A 19,155-nucleotide genomic window follows, 5' to 3' on the forward strand; every position below is an offset into this window, starting at 1 on the left:
TTTTCAATCAAGTTTTTCCAGTTTTTAAACTTCTCAAACACATCAGATTTGTTTTTCATTAAAAACACCCAAATTTTTCTTGAAAAATCATCAATAACAGATAGAAAATACTGACTTCCACCATGCGTTGGCACACTAGCAGGACCCCACACATCAGCATGCAAATACTCAAGTATTTCAGAAATGACAGAGTGTTTGGGAATAGGGGAATTTGGAAACTTAACTCTAGACTGTTTACCAAGAACACAAGAATCACAAAATGGCATACAAGACAATTTATCACTACCAAAATAACCATCTTTGTGCAAAATTTCAAGACCTTTAGAACTCATGTGACCTAATCTTTTGTGCACAAATCAGTTTTGTCACTTAAGAAAACATCACAGAATTTTGCACACAAGATTCACATTCAGCATGAGAAATATACAAATTTCTCTTTTTGGCAGCTTTGAAGACCACTAAAGACCCTTTCATAATTTTCATAACCTCATTTCCCCATCTACCCTGTAAACCATCATCTTCTAATGCAGCACAGGAAATCAAATTATGACATAAATCGGGAACATGCCGCACATTCTGCAAAGTTAACACATAACCAGAACCAAATTTCAGGGATACATCACCAAGACTAGCAACTTGACACAATTTTTCATTTGCCATAGAAACAGACCCATGCTTCACTTCTTTATAATTAGAAAACAGATTTTTAAATGGGGACATGTGGAAAGTGCACGCAGAATCAACTAGCCATTCATTCTCACAAATAGAACTTGAATGCACAGAATTCACCACAGGCATATCACATACCTCAGTCACAATAAAAACATCACCCATGTTTTCACTACCAGAAGCCATATTAGCAAGGTCATTATGCTGATTTTTGAAATCTTGGTTTTGGTTTTGCTTGGGCATAGAACACTCTCTAATGTAATGACCAGTTTCACCACAATTATAGCATTTTCTATTCTTGGGTCTCGACTTGGAACTTGCCTTACTCTTACCTCTATTTTTAACAGAAGATTGGTTGTGGTTGTTCGAAGGTTTTTGATTATGAAATCTTTTTTTAGACCTTCCTCTAACAAACATAACCTCACCAGAATTATTACTACCCTTATTGGTTTTTAAATCTATCTCTTTGCTTTTTATGCCATTCACGACAGTTTCTAAACTTACCTGATCTCTACCAAACTTAATAGCAGATTTAACATCACTGTAAGAATCAGGTATGTCATTTAAAAGAACAATAGGGGTGTAATCATCAATATTTTTATCTCCTCTATACTTAGTATATTGAACTAATTTGGTAAACACATCAAGGTTTTCATCAATGTCCTTGTTCAAATCAAGTTTGAATCGGAAAAATTTCTCAAGCAAAAACAATTTACTGGGCAACGAAGTTTCAGTATAAAGTTCTTCTAATTTTTCCCAAAGTTCCTTAGCCGATTTTAGTTTACTAACTTTTCTTAACACAGAGTCAGACAAGTTCAGAATTATAGACGAATAAGCAAACTCATCCATTTCAGCCATTTTTTCAGGAGTTTCAGCAGCAGGATATGACAAGTCTATCGCTTTACAAACTCTTTGTTGTACCAAAATACCTTTCATTTTCTGCTGCCATATTGAAAAATCTGTTTTTCCATTAAAATGTTCAAGATTATATCCGGTCATAGCCATTTTCAAAAAACACAACAGTTAACAAAAAAACAAATTTTCACACAGAAAAAATTTAAATCACACAAGATCAAAACGAACACAACGGAAGCAACTTTTAGCCACGGAAATGAAAACACAACAGTAAACAACAAGCATATAAAACCCAGCGTTCTACCAGCAGCAAATCCCAGCACATAAATCCGCGGCAAGCGGTTATTCTACAAAAAACAGTAAAAAAAGGTTCCAGCCAATATACCATAGCGAAACCCTAAGTAAGAGTTTCAGATTTCGACGAACCGAAGGCGACGGCACGGCGGGCAGCAAGGCGGGCAGTAACCAATGGCTCTGATACCACTGTTAGGTGCCCATCGGGTGATGCCGTATCTTCTTTTTCTGGCTGGACAACCTGAAACTTTCAACACAACAAGAAACAATATAATATGATATGTTAGGATAAAACGGGGCTCAGACGAACTGATTTTGGCCTCTCCAAATACACAGTAAACCAAGGCGAAGACCACAAAAGGTTTTTCGATCAAAACCCCGGTTACTGATAACCAACTCAACCCTTAGCGAATTGCCCCTAAGCACATAGCTCACCACACACAGTAGGCAACGGCACTGATCGAGACAACACAAGGAACCGAGGACAATTTCCAATCTCACACACTCTCGTATATCACTTGAGGAATAGAGAGGAAGAAGGGAAAAGAAGAGAATAGCTCACATGCACCAAGCAAAGAACACACGCCGAAGAAGAATGGAACGTACAGCGCACAATTTCAAGCTACTGCCTTTGTCAAAAATCTCACGCTACGCTCCTTGCTGCTGGGAACCAATGGGTATTTTATAATAAGACATAATAACCTAGTAGGCCAATGTTTAAGGGAATGGGCTTTGGGTTATGGGCTTGGAAAAAGTTGGCCCAAACCCAACAAGCCAAATAACTCATGGTATGATCTTCTAAATCTTAGCTCTTCCCGTTCCGTCATCTCACTTATATATATATATATATATATATATATATATATATATATATATATAGACACACACCGCCGAATCACTCATGGTATGATCTTCTACATCCTAGCTCTTCCCGTTCCGTCATCTCACACACACAGATATATATATATATATATATATATATATACATATACATATATAATATTTGTATTGTATATATATATATATACATATACATATATAATATTTGTATTGTGTGTGTTGTGCTATCAAGACAGGTTTGGATGAAGTTTTTGAGATAGTTTATAAGCTCAAAGTTACTATAAATTTGAAAAATTACAAGTTTTTAAAATAAGATGTTTGTCAGCTTAATAAGTTAACTAAAAAAGTTAGACGATCATCGTGTATTATCCATAAAAATACATGGAGATTTGACTTAATTTGGGGTCTTCACCTTTGTTACGAAGTCTCTACAAATTCAGGAATTTTTTTCAAAACGATGAAGTTGAATTCTTACAAGAGCACACACGTAATTGCCCAAGAGAAGACAAATATTTGGTCGATACACAAATTAAGAGTAGTTTTCTTCAGAGAGATCGTGGCTTCATCACAATGGTATGGCGGTTCAAAATGCGAGTAGAAAATTGTCCATTATTTTCTGTCATATCGACCTTGGATTGTCCCGGCGGGGGCAAAAGCTCGAAATTTTGAACCAAACTTCCCAAGGTGATCCCCATAGCAGCCATCGCCATGAAGATTCCGGGGCAACTCCTCCTGCCAACCCCAAACGGGATATATTTTATATCATTACCATTGGCTTCCACCTTACACTCTTCCTCCAAGAATCTCTCGGGCCTGAATTCTTCCGGCTTCTTCCAGTGAGCAGGGTCGTTCGCCAGCCACCAGGCGTTGACGAAGATTCGGCTTCCTCCTGGGATCGTAAAGCCCTTGAGATCAGCATCCTCCAGGTTCAGGTGTGGAACCAAACAAGGGACGATCATTCTTCGGGCGAAGAGTCTCCTTTATTACTGCCTGAAGATAGGGGAGCTTGAGGGTATCGGGCTTGGTAACCTGCACGTCCGGCCCGACATCTCAGCCCAGAGTTTGCTTTGAATCCGAGGGTTGTTGATCAGTTCTCCAACGGCCCACTCTATCGCCCATATGGTTGTCTCGATTGCTGCTCCATCGGAAAAAAAGATAATTCAGGTTTCTGTAACATTTTTAGCTAAAGAAAACGAGTTTGAGAGGCAGTCTCCAACAATGAGTTGGACCCAAATCTGATTGAATTTAGTTTTAGAGTTGAATTAAATTGAGTTTCAAAGATGTACATGTTATAGCACCTATTAGACGTACCAGCAACATTCATGTTTTCTACAATGTAGAGAACATTGTCGTCATTTATCTCTCCCATGTCTTTGGCTTGAAGAATGTGATCGATTCCACGTTTGAAACCTTTGTTCTCTGTTGTTTTCGTGCTTACATTTTCTCTGTTGAAAATTTCAAAAAAGAAAAAGAAAAAAAGGTGTCCAAAAGGAATTACTTACTTTTCAAGTGATACAATATTTTCCAAGATTTATAATTAATAATTTAGATCAAAGAGTGAAACTTACTTCCAGTCATCAACAAAATATTCCTTGTACAACTTCAACCTCCTCTTGGTAACCTCTTGGCAAATCTTCAAGTAACCTCTCAAGAAAGGCCTCAAAATGGGAAAAAAATCACCAAAATTGTACTCGAGACTCTGCCCCAATCTATTCCTCTCCGCGTTCACGGTCTTAACCTTGAGATACAAAGGATCGTCCATACTCGCAAACCCTCTCCCAAACATGATCTTGTACACATTATTGTACGCCATTAACTCTATCCTATCCCTCAGAACAATCCCTTCCGTCGCCGCCGCCGGGTTCTTCCTCACATCCTCCACCACCGCGGCCGCCTCCGCCTCCCACTCGCGGCGGTTCTGCTGCACCACCTTGTTTGTGAAAAATGGTACCGTCACGATCCTCCTAATCTTTCTCCAGTGCTCCCCGTATTCCGTGAAGATCATGTCTTGCCCTTTACCAGTGAAGATGTCGAAGACGATGTTTCTGGACCGGGAGCCGAACTCGACTCCTTTAGCGAGCAAGACTTCTTTGGCTCGCTCTTTCGAGGAGATCACGGCGATCTTTCTTTGGCCCATCCTGATCAAGAAAACTTCCCCGAATTTCTTGGCATAGCGGATCAAGTCGTGGTGGTCTAGCTTGTTGCCAATTTGGAGCCAGCTACCGAATATGGGCAAGGAGAATGGGCCCGGAGGGCACTTAAACCGCTTTCTGCGTAGCGTGGACACAAAAATGGCGAATGTTACTGAGACAAGGAGACTTACAAGGGCTTTCTGGAAGAGGGAAAGATCCATTTGGAAGAGTGAAAGAGCCAGAATTTTACAGGGAGGAACTGCTGCTGATTTTGCCACCGATTCGCAAACGAACACGGATGAAAAATAACAACAATAATCGAAGTGTCGGCAAAGAAAGATATTGACACAATAAATGCATGGTGATTCATTGTGAGAAAAAGATGGGTCGTATCAGAGTTGCAACTGGAAGGAAATTGTCTAAACGTGGTTTCACGAAGACGAAGAGCTCCGTCCTCGTATTTTGTTATCATTTATTTTTATAGTTTTTTTTATTAACTTTTCGTTGCTTAGTTATGTAATAATTATGAGATATTTTATTTTTATGTATTAAAAAAATATATGTTCTCTTTGAAAACATAATGAATGATTGTACACCATAAAATATTATAGTGAAATTCTTTCATCTTATCCATGATTTTTACTCTAATAATTTTTTATGAATTTTTTACGTAAATCTCGGTGTCCAATTTATTCTTTATTTTCATATTTATGATATCAAATTGTACAGTAGGTCTCTTGTGAGACGGTCTCACTGACTAAGAATAATTTTTCTAATTTATTTAGATAGATTGGTTGTTCCTTGTACTCTCTTTGTCCGAGATAAACAAGTCTCGAGTCCACGCTCAAGTCCCGTCAAAAGTGCGAACACTTATGTTATATCTTTGTAATCTGAAATAATATCATACTTGTATTCTAAAAAAAAAATCGACCAAACAAGAAGCCGGTAATCATATTTTTTATAATATCGACATGTTAAAAATTATATGGCATGGTATATAAATATTTGTTTCATGCAACAAAATTTGTGTCAATTTGGATAACATTAAACCAATTAGATTCACTAAAACGTCCATATAGAGAATCCAAGAAAAGAATGGTAACAAATTAGTTTCTGTATTAATTTTCATTTTAAAAATATACGAAATTAGACACTAAAATTAAAAAGCAATCAAATTTGTTGGACACTAACAAATTCTTCTTGTTGGGCCTTGGACAAATCCTATAGGCATATGATATTCCAATTCCATATAAGAGCACCCACGATGAGGGTGTAACACCCATTTAACGCTTTTCTCCACTGTGAGTGGACTTTATTAACACCCACTCACAAGAGAGAGGAGAAGTGCTGGCACGCGCCACAAAACGTGGTGGCAGCCCTAGGCGGGCCCCACGTGTTTTGATTTTAAAATTTGTTTTTAAGCGGACTCCACGTATTTTGAAATTATTTTTTTAATTTTTTTTTATTTTTTCATTAATTTTGGATTTTCATATTGTTGTAAATTTTTTAATAATTTTGGATTTTCACACCGTTGTAAATTTTTTTAAAAAAAATATTTAATTAAATTCGAATTTAATTATAAAAAATCCAAAAAATTTGTAACGACTAATTAACAGTTAGTTTCAATTTTCTTCTATAAATATCCACAAATGTGTAAACATATTTTCATTCCCAACTCATTACACTCTCCAATTATACTTTTTAATATTCTCCCATTTATTTTTTTAAGTTCTAAAATCTTATTTTCTATCCAAAATGGATAAAAATAATAAAGCATTTTTTACAAATTTCTTGAATTCTACAAACAACCCGCAAAAATATTCATCTTCCCAAAATCCACAAATTCCACCAAATTATCAATACCCACATCCATTTCCAAATATGATGTTTCCTCCCCAAAATCTTCAAAATTTCCAAGGTTTTGGAAATTCTATGAATCATCCGAAATATGCCCCTCGAGGTCCATGTCAACCGATCCAGCCGAATATTGGCAAAACATGAGTCATCCGTATTCACGCCGCCGGTTGTTCATAGATATAGTACCCCGCACACAAATGTTATGTCTTTCACATCTCCAATGTTGAATGAACCTGCAACTCCGACTTTTGTCTCAGAGACGCAATTTTCCGATCGTGAATCCCCAATTGAGGTTTTCCATTTAGAAAAAAAGCAGTTTCAAATGCTGATGGTTCAAGAAAGCGTTCAAGTTGGACAAAGATTGAAGACGAGGTCTTAGCGAGAAGTTTTGTCACTATCAACGATGATCCAATAATCGGCAATGATCAAAAAGCGGATGCTTTTTGGGGACATGTTGCAAGCTACTACAGTGAGAATCGTCCCTCAGGTTCAAACACCAGAAGTGCAAATGTTATACAGTCACATTGGCACAATACAATCCAAAAGAAGGTATATCGATTCAACGCAAATTATAATAGTGTTTACAGTTTATATCGAAGTGGTCACAGTGACGAAGATATATTGAGATTTGCGTACGAAAAATATCGATCCGAAAACAATGGTGTTGCATTCAATCTCGAGCATGTGTGGAGAATTGTCAAATACCGTCCGATGTTTACTCCACAGTCCGCTGATCACTATGTGGCCACAAAGAAGACGAATACTTCAGACTCGGGAGCAAGCAACACCTCTTCTAACCAAGAGGTAAGCATAGACCTGGATGATGAAGATACCCGTCCAATGGGACAAAAGACAGCAAAAAAAAAGAGAAAAGATAGAGTCAAATCGACCATAGAAGATCTGACATTAAACTACAATAATATTTTCGCAAAGTTCACCGACTACACAAGCGTGAAGAAGTCCGAAGTCAATCTGAAACAAAAACAACTCGAAGTAGAGGAGATTAAGGCAAAAGCTGCCTTGTCCAGATCTGAAGCTAATAATCGACGCTTGAAATTGAAGGAGTACGAAATCTTGAACAAAGACACCTCGCAGATGACAGAGGAACACCTTATCATACATGAATGTCTATGCCAGGATATTAGGTCGAGATGGAATATCTAAACTATTTACTCAACGTTCATTTTCTATTATTATTATTATAATCCAGAGTGATTGTAATTTTTAATTATTGTATTTGTCATTTCGATTAATGTGATTTTTAATTATTATCATCTTTGCAAAATTATTATTGTCAACTAGCCGTTGCAAAGTAGCTGTTGTGGTATTTTTTTCGAACAACTATTTTATTTAATAAATATATTTAAAAAAACATTAATATTATTTATGAAAATTTATAAAATATTTTATTAAAAAGTAAGATTATTTTAAAAATTAGAATAATGATTTAAATAATGTAAAATATATTTAAAACATATTTATTTAATATGAAAAAAATTTAAGATGATTGAGTGGACTGTGAGATTCATAAATAATGAGTTTGGATGTTAAAAAGAATGTGGGTAAAAGAGATATGTTGTTATAATGAGTATGTGGCATTGAACCCCACGATTTTTGATGAGTTGGTGGTTGTTATAACATTCACTCATTGTGGATGCTCTAAATACATACATTTGTATACATTCAAGTGATAAAAGATACCATTTCAATTGTGTATTTAAGGTTGAACATTTATCAATATATGTGAAGTCTATTGATTTTAATTTCGCATGTTCAAGAACATTGTTAAAATCTTGATAGCTTGATCTCGAGAAATTTATTTTTATCTTTTCATTCCATACATGCAAAATATTCATTAAGCAAACAAATATTCATTAAGTAAACGTCAATGAATTGTATGAATATTATCAAAGTTTTATATTTACTTTTCATTCGGCAACTCCAAATTTTGTCTCGAAATACAACCTAATATATTCAAATGGCGGATGTTACAATTTTTTTTTATTAAAAAAATACAGAATTTTACGATTTTGAAAACATTAGACATGAAATTTAAAATTCTTTTTCCAAATGTAACAAAAATATATTTCCGTTTTCCCCTTAAATTTCAAAATTGTTTTCAAAATATAAGACCCGTCTATTTAAGAGTAGTTTCAATTTTATAGTTTTAACTTTATTGTGTTGTGTTGTGTCGTCCTGTTCCAAAATTAGAGACGACAATGAGTTGAGCTCAGATGAGATTTTATGCATCTATCTTCATCCTCATTTATTGTATCCACCTCGTACACATCCTCGTCTCTGCTGGATATTCAACTTTTATCTTCATCCTCATATTTGTCGAAAGTCTGTATATCTATATCCTACCAAAATATCTTACTACCACCTAAATTTAATTTTTTCAAATTTGAATTATTTCGATAAAATGATGCTTATTTACTAAATCCTTACAAGAACAATAAGAAAAATATTAAAGATAGAAAAATAAACAATGTAAACATCATATATGAAATAACAAAATATTATAAATAATTTATTCAAACACAATTATCCTACAAAAATAACATTAACTTTATACTAATAATTTTATTCGTTCTATCTAATTAACATCATTCAAGAAAAGCAAATTAGAATTAATATTTTTAATTTAAATGAAAACATAAATATATGTATACATACATACCTATATATATATATAATCGGGTGTGGGTAGAATGTTAACTATGTCCGCTTTCATCCCATACCGAAAAATCACTCGTTTACTCATTTATTAAATCGGATAAAAAATTCAATTCATATCCTCTTCTATTCAGGTGGGATATCAAATTCTCTGTCTAATTCAGAGAAAAACGTCATTCCTAGTATGTCCGTATTTTAGTTTTTTATTTGGATTATCGTCAACTTTCAATTTAGTTTAATTTTTATAAAATTTAACTAATTTAATATTTTAAAAGAATATATGATATTATTGAAGTATTTGTTGGATAAAAAAATGAATTTCCAATTAAACAACATTAATTTAGTGCATCTGTCTTCGTGCATGCATTTTGTTCATCTGTTCCCTTTTTGCATGCACGCCCCCCTCTCTCTTCTCTCTTAATTCTCTTTCTACGCAGAGCCGCGACGCCTACGCTACATACACATCCTTGTATCTACACACATCTCTAGTTTGTTTATCTAATTTTAATTTTAATTTATATTTAATTTTAATTAATTTGATTTTGGGACTGCAAGAATCAGTAGCACCACCGACGGGGCCATCGGCGGCCGCCGCAGTTTTGACTTTCGATTTTTGAATCTCAGATGCAATCCAAGATTTCTAGTTTGTGATAAAAAAAAAATTGGCGACGTGGGTTTGGATTGATTCGTCCTGGAGATGGTTACATGCGGTCGTGCATTTGATTGATTTGGATAAGGTAAGTGGAAAATGTTTTTTTCCTGAAAAATTAAGGTACACGAGAAGTTTTCTCTTGTTTTTCTTTTGATATGGCGATTTGCCCGAAGAATTCTGTGTTTTGTCCGTCTGGGTCAGCAAGATTTCAGATTTGAAGGGTTTTGATCTCGATGTATAATGTTTGGGTTTAATAGGGATTTTGACTTGGGGAGTTGAAATTTGCGAGAAATGGGGTCAGAGAATTGCATGAATGACGCGTGCCGTACGACGACGTTGTCTGAGTGGAAAAAAGGTTGGAGCTTGAAATCAGGAGGATTCGCCACGCTTTGTCACTACTGCGGGTAATTTCTGAATGCCAAATTTAACACTTCACAATTCGGCATACAATTTATCACCTCCACCCGCGTCTGGTTTTAGCTCGTGGGGGTAATTTGGGGATGTGAAATATTGATTCCTAAAATATCGTTCCACCAGAGAGTTTTTCTTCTTCCGCTAGTATGAATGTTTTTGCTGTCATTGTGTGTGTCCTATTTTTAGAATTTTTTTTTTCTATTTTCTGCGCCATTTTTGGTTCCCTTGTCTTTTCCTCAGTTTTTCGTAGTTTTTCCTCGTGGGTTTTTTTCCCCATTTTGTACTTGTTCATTTTATTTTATTTTAAAAAAAGAAACATTTTTTTCATCTGTATTTATTAAATTGGCTCAGGAGCTATTCATATAGATATATGGAATCTGTTTCTCTTTGAAAGATCACGTTTTCATCCGTATGCTTACTTCACTGGCTGTGCTCGAGTTCTTGTGTATGATGTCTATATCTTGTATCTATTTTTTATTGAGCTAGATTTTTTTAGGAATTAAATAAGTTTCTTTTCACTTAATCAGTTAGTTAATTTGTGTGGTCTGCTCAATTCGTGTTGTGATATGGGTTAATGTGGATTCAGATTAGCGTATGAGAATTCAGTCTTCTGTGAGACATTCCACTTTAAGGAATCTGGTTGGAGGGAATGCAAATTATGTAGGAAGGTAATTATGTATTGACATCCATGCCGTCTTTTTGAAGTTGTTCTTATGTGTTAATTAAGCTTTTTTTGTGTGTGTCTATCCTTTGTCATTCGGCATGACAGATCATCCACTGTGGGTGCACTGCTTCAAGATATCTGTATGAATACATGGATTTCGGAGGTATCAGTTGCCTAAGCTGTGCAAAGCATTTGGAAATTCAACCTGTGCAACCAGTTCAGGTTTTTGTTCCTTTACCATCGCAAAAAATGCAAGAACTATAATGTGCTTATTTCGAGAGGTAAATCTAGGGGGGATGATATGCATACGCAAATTCTTTCAATAATTTAAGAAATTGCAAGTTCTGTTCCATCTCATCCGGTGTCTTCGAATTCTTGAATCATGGATTGCATCTGTTGTGAATTGACCATCTTATAACGAAATCGTTACTCTTGTATCAATTACGTTAACATTATTTGTATTCGCGTTTGGATAGATTCTTGTCTTGATTGCAGTTCATGAAATTGTTGTTCCTTTGAAAGCCTCTGAAGTTGGGCTCTGTTTATTTGTGATGCATGATCCGATTACTTTTGAATATCTCTTATCTTATGAGATGACAGGATGATTCCTTGGTACTTATACTTGAATCATTCAAGCAGACTCCCAGTGATCTTCCCTGTGGCCCGTTTATGACAAATGGTGTAAAAGATGTGTATCCTCTAGTTACTGAGCATAAAAGAAATGACGACAAATTTAGTACTGAGAGACTTCTTCAGTTGACGAAGGCTGTGGAAGCAACTGACGTGATTTCGAAGCTCGGGCAAGTTAGACGAGAAGAATCTATGTTGAAAACCGTGGACACCCAAAACTGCGTATCAAATCTCAGACAGCAGTGTTCCTCACCTGCTTTTCTCAAAACAGATATCGGTCAACCAAAACAAGAAGTTAAAGATACACACGAGTCTCTGACTCAGCAGTCTCAAAACTTCTCTTTGGCAACTCCTTTAGGTAGCTCAAGTTCGCATCTGCCTTTTGTTGGAGAGATTACTGAAGGGGTCGAACAGAGCAAAAGTTCTTTCCAACATGGTAAAAGTACAAAGCAAGCATTCTCAAAGCCAGTCAAGAATAGTCCTGCATCCTGTTCAGAGACAAACAAAGGCAATATTGCGCAAAAACGTTTTGCTAGGCCTCCAGCTGATGGGCGGGGTCGGACTCAGCTGCTTCCTCGCTACTGGCCTAAGATCACGGATCAAGAATTGCAGCAATTATCCGGAGAGTATCCTCTATAATTTATTTGTTCCTTTTTTATTCCTGACACAGATTTTTCTTTGCAAGAAAAAAAATTTATGCAGAGTTTGCCTTGACTGTATAATTTCAGCTTGAAATCCTCGATTGTACCATTGTTTGAGAAGATCCTGAGTGCAAGTGACGCTGGCCGAATTGGTCGCTTGGTCCTTCCTAAAGCCTGTGCTGAAGTCAGTCTTGTGTTTTTACTTAGTGTTACTATTTTTTTCAGCATCTAGTGACAAAACTTCGGAAATCATCACCACAAATATATTTGATGCAGGCATATTTTCCGCCTATTAATCAATCAGAAGGTATACCTATAAGGATTCAGGACATAAAAGGAAAACATTGGACATTTCAATTTAGATTTTGGCCTAATAATAACAGCCGAATGTATGTATTGGAGGGTGTTACCCCTTGCATCCAAAATATGCAAGTACAAGCCGGTGACGTAGGTATATCCTCCGATGATTATAATTTTTTTTATATACTAAAGTGTTTATCATTAATGCTTATTTGTCAAACTGTTTGATGGAAACAAAAATTATATTACTGATTTTGTGTTTTGAGCAGTGACGTTTAGTCGGATAGATCCTGGGGGTCAGCTCGTGATAGGCTGTCGGAAGGCGACAAATAACAGTGATGTGCAGGTAAGCATGTTATGCATGAACCTGTTGATTATTTTCAATTGCTGATGTGTAATTTTATTTGGAAACAAATAGGATTCTCATGCAACCATCCTTCCAAATGGTAATTCTTATGGGGAAATGTCGTATTCTGGTGTCACCGACACTTTGCTTACCGTAAGTTATTACTTTCTTTTTTTACTTGATTCATTCTTTTATTGTTTTTACGCCTATGATAATGACATAATCTTCTTTCCCTATATTCGGAAGACTGGAGGCCGAACATCTGATGATTCCATGCAGCAAAGTAATCATGTGTCTGAGAAGAAGTTGAGAAACATTAAAAATATACGGCATCTTATGCCCAATGATGAAGCTGTGGAGCTGAGAATTACATGGGAAGAAGCACAAGAGTTGCTTCGTCCCTCACCATCTGCCAAACCAACCATTGTCGTGGTCGAGGACCTTGAATTTGAAGAATTTGATGTAAGAAAAGTTTCATTCGGTCATCGTATATGTTAATTTAATAAAATGGTTCCCATGTTATAAGGTGTAAGATTATGAAACCTTGTATGTCGCCATGGTTATGGTTTTTCGGATTTCACTTTGTATTCTGTTATATTTTGTATATCTATTGACATGGCACAACAATTGAAACATGATGTTTAACTGTTGTTTTTTAAATTTTTGAGTTGTACTTCTGTAACTTTTGGTGCATTGGCGCAGGCGATAATATTCGGCTGTTCAGATTCTTATTTTTACTTAGGTAGTAGTTTGTATTAATTATTCTTCTGTTGCTTAGGAGCCACCAATTTTCGGTAAGAGGACAATTTTCACTTCTCGACTTTCAGGGTAAGAATTTAAGTATTATTTTTATCTTGTGAGACTGCGACTCAAATTTAAACAAGTGTCTGCAGGAGATTTTTTGTTTTTGTGTGTGTATTAATTATAATGTTGGATAATTTTATCAGAGAGCAGGAACAACTTGCACAATGCGACATTTGCTCAAAATGGCGAAGATTACCTGTTCATGCTCTTCTTTCTGCCGAGTGGACTTGTTCAGATAATACTTGGGACTCGAATAGGTTAGTACTTTTAGAGGTTCTATATAGACGAAAATATGGAATTCATAAACTTCAGTGCGCGAATTCTTGAACCTTCTGAGCGCATCAATAATTTTTGGAACCATGTTTGAATAAATATAAACTAGAAATGTTCAAGGTCAACACATATATTTTTTCTAATTATTTTAAATTTGAGGGTTGTGCCTAAAAATTCAAACATCAGCCAAAAGGGACAACACTAAGAGCAAAATTTTCAAATTTGAGTATCTCTCAGCTTCTTGTCAACGATACTAGAACATGATTAAATGATGTTAGGTAAGATTTATTTGCGGTGGGACCCACATTAAGTAAAATAATAATTAAAACTTCTTTTCCCACACATCCCACATCGGAAAGTTTATGAAATTGAACGAGGGAATTAGTTATAAATAGAGCTCAATTCCTTCAGTTATTGTATCCCAAAATCAAAAGTTTTTCAGCTTTGATAAAAGAGAGTGCATAAAAAAAGGTTGTATTTTTTTCTTGAGTGCGGGAATTCTCTTGTGTGAGTTAGAGAAATTATTTTCTCGGTATACTCGGGGTTTGGGAGTGAGAAATATTGAGTGTATTGGTGTATACACTTGTTGTAATATTTCTTCCAGTTATAAAAGTTGCAGTGCTCCGTGGACGTAGCCTATTTTGGGTGAACCACGTAAATCTTTGTGTTCTTGTTGATTATTTTATTCCGCGAGTTTGGGTACTATTATCATCGTTGTCGGCATCGTTTCGGTGTAATTTCCCAACAACTGGTATCAGAGCCTTGTTGTGAAAATTCATAAGAATTCTGAGTATGCTATGTGGTTGCAGCTTTGTCTGATCTTTCACATCAGAAAAGATTTTTTAGATTTTTTTGCTAAGGCTAGAGAAGTGATGGCCGGAGATGATGGATCAGGACCGGGAATCAACAAGTTCGACGGTACAGATTTTACGTTTTGGCGACTACAGATTATTGATTATTTGTATAGCAGGAAGTTGCATCAACCTCTATCTGGAAAGAAGCCGGAAAAGATGGAGGATGATGACTGGAAGCTTTTTGACCGACAAGTGTTAGGGGTAATACGATTGACCCTAACGAAGAACGTGGCACATAACGTGGCAGAGGCAAAAACAACGGAGGAAATGATGTCCATTTTGTCGGACATGTACGAAAAGCCGTCGGCAAATAATAAAGTACATCTCATGAAGAAGTTATTTAACTTGAAGATGAGATAAGATGCATCGGTGGCTAAACACATCAATGAATTCAACACGATTGTTTCACAGTTAACATCTGTTGAAATTAAATTTGATGATGAGATTCAGGCACTTATTCTTTTGGCGTCTTTCCCAGACAATTGGGAACCTATGCGGGCAGCGGTTAGCAACTCTGTTGGAAAAAGAAAGCTACAATTCAATGATGTCAAAGAACAAATTCTTGCTGAAGAAGTTCGCAGGATGGATTCAGGTGAAGGAACATCATCGAGATCTGCTCTAAATCTCGAGAATAGAGGAAGGGGCAGGAGTGACAAAAAGAGTTTTAACCAATGGCATGGTAGATCCAAGTCAAGAAATGGAAAAGACTAACACATTTGAAAAGAATGTGAAGTGCTGGAGCTGTGGTGAGACTGGTCACATGAAAATGAATTGCAAATCAACAAAGAACGACGTTAATGTTGTTACTGAGGAGGTACATGATGCTCTATTACTATCCATGGAAAGCCCGGTTGATTCTTGGGTTATGGACTCGGGAGCTTCGTTTCATACCACTGGTAATCGTGATGTATTCGATAATTACATTGCGGGAGATTACGGAAATGTTTTCCTGGCTAATGGAAAACATTTGGAAATAATTGGTATGAGTGATATCCGGATGAAGATGACAAATGAATCTGTCTGGAAAATCAACAAAGTAAGGCATGTACCAAAGTTGACACACAATCTGATTTCAGTGGGACAGCTTGACGACGAAGGTCATAAGGTGACCTTTGGTGATGGTTCCTGGAAAGTGAAAAAGGGAGCCATGATTGTTGCTCGGGGAAAGAAAACTGGAACACTTTATATGACTTTCAGTTTGAGAAATAAATTAGCGACTATGGATGCTGGAGTTAATTCAAGTCTATGGCATAGTAGGCTTGGGGATACGAGTGAGAAGGGAATGAAAATGCTTGTTTCAAACGGAAAGCTACCGGAATTAAAGATCGTTGAACACAAGCTATGTGAAGCTGTATTTTTTGGAAAGCAGAAAAGGTGAGCTTTTCAAAAGAGGTTAAAGAACCGGAATCGGCGGATTTGGAGCTGGTACATACTGATGTATGTGGACCATCTCCTGTGACATCCCTTGGAGATCACTCAAGATATTATGGCACTACTGTTGACAATTCGAGCAGGAAATTTTGGGTTTATTTTGTGAAAAATAAATCGGATGTTTATGAGACCTTGAAACAGTGGGAGTAGCCATGGAAGATGTGATGGATTCACTGTCATCCAATCACATGTGGGAGTTGTCAAAACTTCCTGAAGGTAAAAAGGTTTTACATAGCAAGTGGGAGTACCGGTTAGAACATGACGGTAGCAAGCGGTACAAAGAATTACTTGTTGTAAAAGGTGAAAAGAAAGTCATTGGTTACACTGCTATTTTCTCTCTGGTGGTAAAGTTAACTACTATCAGGACTGTACTTGGATTGATGGTAAAAGAAGATTTACATCTGGAACAGTTAGATGTAAAGACGACGTTTCTTCATGGTGAGCTAGATGAAGAAATAAATCAATCACAGGGATTTGAAGTACGAGGGAAAGAGAAAATGGTGTGCAAACTTCAGAAGAGCTTGTATGGTCTCAAACAAGCTTCAAGACAGTGGTACAAGAAGTTTGATGGTGTAATGAATAATGATGGTTTTCTGAGGTATCAGGCTGATCACTATTACAAATCCTTGGAATGGAGATCCTTAGAAATTGGATGAATGGAGTCTTGAAGCTTGAGAAGATTTATGGAAGAAGAATCCAGCTATGCTCATGAAGGCTGTTATCATTGAAAAACTGAAGTTGTGTTTGACTTCAGTTGGTCTCCTAGACTAACAAAGGAGGTATGAGCTGCTGCACTGATGATGTGAAGACATGATTGAAATCAAGTCTTCAAGTAGGAGAATTGTTAGGTAAGATTTATTTAATGGGGTGGGACCCACATTAAATAAAATAATAATTAAAACTTCTTTTCCCACACATCCCACATCGGAAAGTTTATGAAATTGAACGAGGGAATTAGTTATAAATAGAGCTCAATTCCTTCAGTTATTGTATCCCAAAATCAAAAGCTTTTCAGCTTTGATAAAAGAGAGTGCATAGAAAAAAGAGTGTATTTTTTTCTTGAGTGCGGGAATTCTCTTGTGTGAGTTAGAGAAATTATTTTCTCGGTATACTTGGGGTTTGGGAGTGAGAAATATTGAGTGTATTGGTGTATACACTTGTTGTAATATTTCTTCCAGTTATAAAAGTTTCAGTGCTCCGTGGACGTAGCCTATTTTGGGTGAACCACGTATATCTTTGTGTTCTTGTTGATTATTTTATTCCACAAGTTTGGGTACTATTATCATCGTGGTCGGCATCGCTTCAGTGTAATTTCCCAACAAATGATTCATTCCAAACTTAACATGAGAAACTCTTAAGATTCGTATGATTCTGATCCGATGTCCATACCCTTGAAGCTTCTCTATGAAATATCAATATCTTGTTTAATTTATTAATAGATTTTTTCTGTTTATTTCTAAATCTTTCATAGCAGTAATTTTGAGGATGTGCTGTTTATTTGCTTCAGGTGTTCATGTTCAGCACTAGACGATATAAGTCTGCAGGATCTGGAAGCTCTCTTTACCTATAACAATGGTATGAATTATAAGCATTGTTCAATGTAAAAATGCCGCCTCCTTTTGTGGACGTTTAGAAATGTGCAATTAAATAATTGGAGAACTTCTCTATTTTGTTAATCTGAATGTACCACCTATTTACGTCTATTGTAAACCACTTTCTATGTGTTTCTTTCACGAAATAATTGTTCTTGTGAACGATTCTGAGTTGTTTCGTGTATGATTTCCAGAGTTTAAGAAGAGAAGAATTTCAGATAATGTGTCCAAAGAAGGGGAGCCGTCTGGCTTAGATGCGTTGGCTACCATTGCAGTTCTAGGAGACAACATTGGCGACACGGGAGAGTCTTCTGCTGGGGCCACCACAAGACATCCTCGACACCGGCCAGGATGCTCTTGCATTGTTTGCATCCAACCTCCCAGTGGGAAAGGAAAACACGAGCCCACATGCAAATGCAACGTCTGTTCAACCGTAAAACGCCGATTCAAGACTCTAATGATGCGGAAGAAGAAGAGACAATCAGAACGTGAGAATGAGCTCGCCCAGGTGAAAGATAAGCCTGCTTGTGCCAAAATTTGTTTCGAGAAGGAAGAAGAAGATATCGCTGGAAATGCTCTTTTAGATATGAATCATCAGAAGGCAAACGAAGATGGAAATCTAATGCATTTGGACGAGGCGAAAATGGGAAGATTGGATTTGAACTGTGATCCGTATCGTGAAGAGGATGGGATGAGCTTGACAACGTTGATGAGCGTTTCTACTCTTCCTTTCGATATGTTCTTGGGGAAGCCGGATGCCTTACCAACCCTTGAAGCATCTATGCTTAGGAAGGAAGATAATGTTGCCGGTGAAGGAGCCATTCTTCCTAGAGATTCGGGACAAGAAAATAATCCAGGAGATGGGTAAGGGGCATTACTTTTGGGTACCATTTACCATTTTAGACGATAGATTTCTTCATATAATGTTAATCTTTTTTTTTTAAGGTGACCACAGTCTTTTTTTCTTGGATACATATAATCTGTTTTTAGCTTATGTAGTCGTATACAAGGTATAGAGTTGAGCGAGTGATTTTGTTTCCTTTGGATTGAGGTTTGCTGTTTGAAAATATCCCGAGCGAACCACATTTGTTGAGACTAAATCAAGTTTCAAAATATATATTAACGTTTTCATTTTTGTCTAAAAACTGAAATTCTGGTCATATAATTGTTAGGGGGTTGCGAATAATGTCTTTGTTTATTACATTTTCAAATTTAATCCATTATCACAATT

General features: G+C 36.3%; 2 protein-coding genes and 1 pseudogene across 5 annotated transcripts; 2 read left to right on the forward strand and 1 right to left on the reverse strand.

The window, feature by feature from the left end:
* Positions 1 to 3,071: 3,071 nt before the first annotated feature.
* LOC142549992 (trans-cinnamate 4-monooxygenase-like) lies at positions 3,072 to 5,196 on the reverse strand (annotated as a pseudogene).
* Positions 5,197 to 6,738: 1,542 nt separating this feature from the next.
* Positions 6,739 to 7,811, forward strand: LOC142513191 (glutathione S-transferase T3-like). The gene is made up of 2 exons (XM_075619716.1): positions 6,739 to 6,922; positions 6,964 to 7,811. Exons 1-2 carry the CDS (start codon positions 6,739 to 6,741, stop codon positions 7,809 to 7,811), a joined length of 1,032 nt encoding a protein of 343 aa, XP_075475831.1.
* A 1,883-nt stretch (positions 7,812 to 9,694) lies between these two features.
* LOC142550000 (B3 domain-containing transcription repressor VAL1-like) lies at positions 9,695 to 18,950 on the forward strand. 4 transcript variants are annotated; one of them, XM_075659254.1, is made up of 14 exons: positions 9,695 to 10,060; positions 10,233 to 10,379; positions 10,976 to 11,057; positions 11,159 to 11,275; positions 11,654 to 12,309; positions 12,412 to 12,508; positions 12,601 to 12,775; positions 12,894 to 12,970; positions 13,043 to 13,123; positions 13,217 to 13,432; positions 13,749 to 13,798; positions 13,918 to 14,031; positions 17,840 to 17,907; positions 18,119 to 18,950. In XM_075659254.1, exons 2-14 carry the CDS (start codon positions 10,267 to 10,269, stop codon positions 18,790 to 18,792), a joined length of 2,520 nt encoding a protein of 839 aa, XP_075515369.1. In that variant the 5' UTR covers positions 9,695 to 10,060; positions 10,233 to 10,266; the 3' UTR covers positions 18,793 to 18,950. The 4 variants fall into 4 exon arrangements, with proteins under 4 accessions (XP_075515369.1, XP_075515372.1, XP_075515361.1 ...); XM_075659257.1 differs by having other exon boundaries at positions 11,693 to 12,309; XM_075659246.1 differs by having other exon boundaries at positions 13,043 to 13,432.
* Positions 18,951 to 19,155: the final 205 nt, after the last annotated feature.

Source organism: Primulina tabacum, chromosome 1, assembly GCF_025594145.1.
Source record: "Primulina tabacum isolate GXHZ01 chromosome 1, ASM2559414v2, whole genome shotgun sequence".
In the NCBI taxonomy this organism is placed as follows: domain Eukaryota; kingdom Viridiplantae; phylum Streptophyta; class Magnoliopsida; order Lamiales; family Gesneriaceae; genus Primulina; species Primulina tabacum.

Excerpts from the sequence above, each read along its gene's own strand:
- LOC142513191 (XM_075619716.1), top strand. The coding sequence starts at position 6,739 with ATGCCCCTCGAGGTCCATGTCAACCGATCCAGCCGAATATTGGCAAAA. Across the intron at positions 6,923-6,963 it reads AGAGACGCAATTTTCCGATC|TTTCAAATGCTGATGGTTCA; the intron begins GTGAATCCCCAA and ends GAAAAAAAGCAG.
- LOC142550000 (XM_075659246.1), top strand. The coding sequence starts at position 10,267 with ATGGGGTCAGAGAATTGCATGAATGACGCGTGCCGTACGACGACGTTG. Across the intron at positions 12,509-12,600 it reads TTCCTAAAGCCTGTGCTGAA|GCATATTTTCCGCCTATTAA; the intron begins GTCAGTCTTGTG and ends TATTTGATGCAG. Across the intron at positions 13,433-13,748 it reads TTGAATTTGAAGAATTTGAT|GAGCCACCAATTTTCGGTAA; the intron begins GTAAGAAAAGTT and ends TCTGTTGCTTAG.